The sequence below is a fragment of the Prionailurus viverrinus genome, chromosome B4 (assembly GCF_022837055.1).
Source record: "Prionailurus viverrinus isolate Anna chromosome B4, UM_Priviv_1.0, whole genome shotgun sequence".
Classification (NCBI taxonomy): domain Eukaryota; kingdom Metazoa; phylum Chordata; class Mammalia; order Carnivora; family Felidae; genus Prionailurus; species Prionailurus viverrinus.
In genome coordinates, this window is record NC_062567.1 from 122,654,373 (window position 1) to 122,658,603 (window position 4,231).

Consider the following 4,231-nt stretch of genomic DNA (forward strand, 5'->3'; position numbering starts at 1 on the left):
TGGCCCACATTCCCTGAAGGCTCTGACTGGCTGTTGCTGCAATTGGGCATCCTCTCCAGATGGGGTGCAGGCTTTCTACCTCACCATTCTGCTCCTCACACCCCACATTTCCCCCTGGTCTGCACTACTCCTTTCTGTGCCTCCCTGATGCCTGTTGACATTTTAGTTTAGGATTCCCAGAGTGGTGGTTAAGAGCAGAGACTCTGAAGTCAGACAAGTCCTGGGTTTGGATTCGAGCTCAGTCACTTCCTAAATGTGTGGTCTCGGGCAATTTGCTTAACCTCCCCGAGCCTCAGTTTCCCCCACTTGTAAAATGGAAATAATAATAGAACCCACCTTATTGGGCTGTTGTGAGAATCCTATAATGTAATCACTGGAGTCTTTTCATATATATGCAAGGCACATAAGTGCCCAATAGTTAAGTGTTATTGTTACTATTTGAAAAAAGCTGTAAGAGGAATCCTGGAAGAGAAAGAGTCTCTAACCAACTAAGCTTGGTCTGGTTTTAGTGCTGCCCTCCATCTCACCAAGTTTCAGAAAAAATATTTTAATAAGCCAGCTTCCAAGGAACCCCCTCTCTGTAGTAAGGAGTCCAATAGTTTTGGGAATTAGAGGTGCAATTAAGGTGGTTTCCCTCCTCCTCACAGTTTGATTCTCCTCTGGAAGGAGATTCCAGAGAGGCAGGAAACTCTGGATCCTAGCCAAATACTTAGATGTCTGGGTTTTAAAATAGCTGCGATCTTAGCTGGCTTTGCAGACTTCCTAGTGGCCCTCAAAGGACAGCTTTTGCTTTGACTGATCACTTCTTCTTGGTGGCCCAGAATGATGGAAGATGCAGAAGGAACCAAATGACTTCAAATAGTCTACTTCCGGGTAGAGGCAAGACACCAGATGGAATTGGGAAGGAGTCAGGATGACAGATAGGAATTAAAAGATTTTTTTTTTTTTTTTAATGAAGAACGTATAAACTTCTCCTTGTGTAAAGGAGTGCCCAACTGGGACGCCATCAACCTCTGAAATGATTGCATGCTACATAAACCAACTCAAACCAGTCCTTGCAAAAAGGTGAATTTCTTTGGAAGGGTATTGAAGTATTCCCTAGAACGGAGGGGCAGCAGGACCTCCCTGCAGACTAGAACCGGGAACTGGGAAGCGATCAGGTGCAGGTGTGAAGTATTGATACACCTTAGCTGTTGACATAATAGACGGTTACCTGGTTATTCAAACATCAAGTATAGAGTAATCTATCTTTTCTCAGCGGGTTTGAACTGCCACATTTATCACAGTAGAATGTGATAAATTTTCAGTGTGTGTTTGGGTCAGTTTCTGGTAAAATTCTACTCCATTTGCTATTCATGATTGTTACGGGTTGAATTGTGTCCCACGAAAGAGACACGTTAAAGTCCTTACTGCCAGTACTCAGAATGTGACTTTATTTGAAAATAGGGTCTTGGGCTCCTGGGTGGCTCAATTGGTTAAGCATCCAATTCTTGATTTTGGCTCGGGTCATGATTTCACAGTTTGCGAGTTTGCGCCCCGAGTCGGGCTCTGTGCTGACAGTGCGGAGCCTGCTTGGGATTCTCTCTCTCTCCCTCTCTCTCTCTCTCTCTCTCTGTCTTAAAAATAAATAAATAACTTAAAAAAAAAAGAAGATAGGGTCTTTACAGAGGACATCAAATTAAAATTCGGTCATGAGGGGCCCCTAATCCAATATAACTGGTGTCCATTTAAAAGGAGACATCTGGACACAGGACAGATGTGCACGAAGATATCTGCACACAAATGTGCGGGAAGATAGCTGTATGAAAAAGGAGGACTGGAATGATGCATTTCTTTTTTTTTTTAATTTTTTTTTCAACATTTATTTATTTTTGGGACAGAGAGAGACAGAGCATGAACGGGGGAGGGGCAGAGAGAGAGGGAGACACAGAATCGGAAACAGGCTCCAGGCTCTGAGCCTTCAGCCCAGAGCCTGACGCGGGGCTCGAACTCCTGGACCGCGAGATCGTGACCTGGCTGAAGTCGGACGCTTAACCGACTGTGCCACCCAGGCGCCCCTGGAATGATGCATTTCTAAGCCAGGGTGACAAAGATTACCTGCAAATCACCAGAAGTCAGGAAAAGGCAAGGAAGGATCCTTTTCCCAACAGTGTTCAAAGGAGCATGGCCCTGCCCACGCTTTGATTTTAGACTAATAGTCTCCAGAACTGGAGACAATACATTTTTCCCAGTTCGTGGTATGTTGTTATGGCAGCCCTAGCAAACGAATATCCAATATAATACTCTAGTACCCAACTGTTTAATTATTATAGCTTTATAATATTTAAAAAGTACCTGGTCTTGTTAACCCCTGGGAGGATATATATTTTTTAACTTAAAAAAATACTATTTTAGTTATACTCATGTATGAAAAAAATTGGCCATACTATCATGTTTACATACACACCAATATTGGAAGCAGAATTCAATAATGAATCACTTTTAAATTTTATAAAGAACACACAAACATTAAAACACCGATTGGTTATAGAAAGCAGAGTGGAGAAAAAAGGACTAGCTATCATTTTCATTTTCATTAAAGAGCAGCACTCTCTGAGAAGAATCAAATCAATTAGCAATATTCATCTATATTGCAAAATAATATAGAAAAGGTAGTGGTTGTACTGATTTTATTACTTTTACTAAGCCATTTTACCTTCCTCACACTCAATGCAAAGAAATAAAACAATATAAAGAAAAATACGTCCTCATTATTATCCACAATAAAAAATTGTGCAGGTCTGGGCATTTTATGTAACAGGGAGCACTTAACGGCTCAAGTGGATATAAGTACCATTTTGATTCTGACCCCCTGAATAGAAACTCATGTGTATCTGGTGACTGGACTAACTCCATGGGAGCTGTGATGTACTGAACCATTTCTGTGGTATCCCCAGATCTCACTAAATTAAGAAAAGACCCTACACAAGAAAAGATAACAATCTGTCCAGAAATTATATCTATGAGCTCTTTCTTTAGTGGAAGGTGGCGAAGGAGCCCTTTCTTGAGTATATGGATACAAGCATTGCTGTGTCTAAAGATTTTTGGATTGATATTGTGTCTGTTATAATGAAAATAAGGTGTACGTCAAAACCACTGCCAGATTAAGAAACTTCCACAATGTGTCTCAATTCTTTAACTAATGGAGCAAGTTCCTTTTCTAGGCTGACGATGAGTCCTGTATTGGTGTTGCTGCTGGCTATGAAACTCACCACCAAAGGCAAACGATTGAATTGAACCACCTGGTAGGTGTTATAGTAACAGATAATAATACTTTTATTTTTTGAAAGTCCAAGTTTGCTTCCTTGGTCTGTTGCCAGGGCAAAAGTAGATAAGAAACCAGGTCTCAAAACATGTTCTGGAGTATTATCATTGGCCACTTTAATAATAGGCTCTCCATCTCTATCTGACACAATGATAGCATGGAGCCCTTCAATACTTGGTAATTTTTTCTATAGGAATCACTTCAGGTCATCCACCATGATGAACCCCTTTCTCTCGCAGGATCAATCTCCACTCCTGGTTTTCTGGGTTGCCGTGTTCTCTCAGCTGTGAATTCAGGGACAGCTTCAAAAACCATCTCCCTGGGAGGGTATTTTTAAGATGGGAATGATTAGATCCAATGTAAATGCTGAAGATTATAATCTAGAATATCATTTTATTTTATTTTTTTTTAAGTTTGTTTATTTATTTTGAGAGAGAAAGAGTGAGAGAAAGAGAGAGCAGGGGAGGGGCAGAGAGAGAGAGGGAGAGAGAGAGAATCCCAGGCAGCCTCCATGCTGTCAGTGCAGAGCCCGATGTGGGGCTCGATTCCATAAACTGTGAGATCATGACCTGAGCTGAGATCAAGAGTCAGACGCCTAACCAAGGGAGCCATCCAGGCATCCCTAGAATATCATTTTAAAAATTAATTTTAATTGTTTAGAAAACTCATTGAAATATACTCTTGAAATGAGTTCATTTTATTGCATGCTGATTGTTCCTCAATAAAGTTGATTAAAAAGGACTGTAGACAACATACACCAGAATGTATTATATATCACAATGTAGCAAATGAAAACCACCACCATTGTGCTTTTTAACATATATTGTATGGTTTATGCAGACTGTGGACCAGAGCTCTGCATATATTTAAAATTCTTGTGGAAGTCTCACTGATTTGCAGGGCTGGGATGTTACACTAATATTTAGA

General features: G+C 40.7%; 1 protein-coding gene across 1 annotated transcript; it reads right to left on the reverse strand.

Annotated features, from left to right (window-relative positions):
* Positions 1–3,143: 3,143 nt before the first annotated feature.
* On the reverse strand, positions 3,144–3,617 carry LOC125171058 (ragulator complex protein LAMTOR3-like). The gene is given in 1 exon segment (XM_047868124.1): positions 3,144–3,617. A coding segment is annotated over 1 exon segment (378 nt). The 5' UTR covers positions 3,522–3,617.
* Positions 3,618–4,231: the final 614 nt, after the last annotated feature.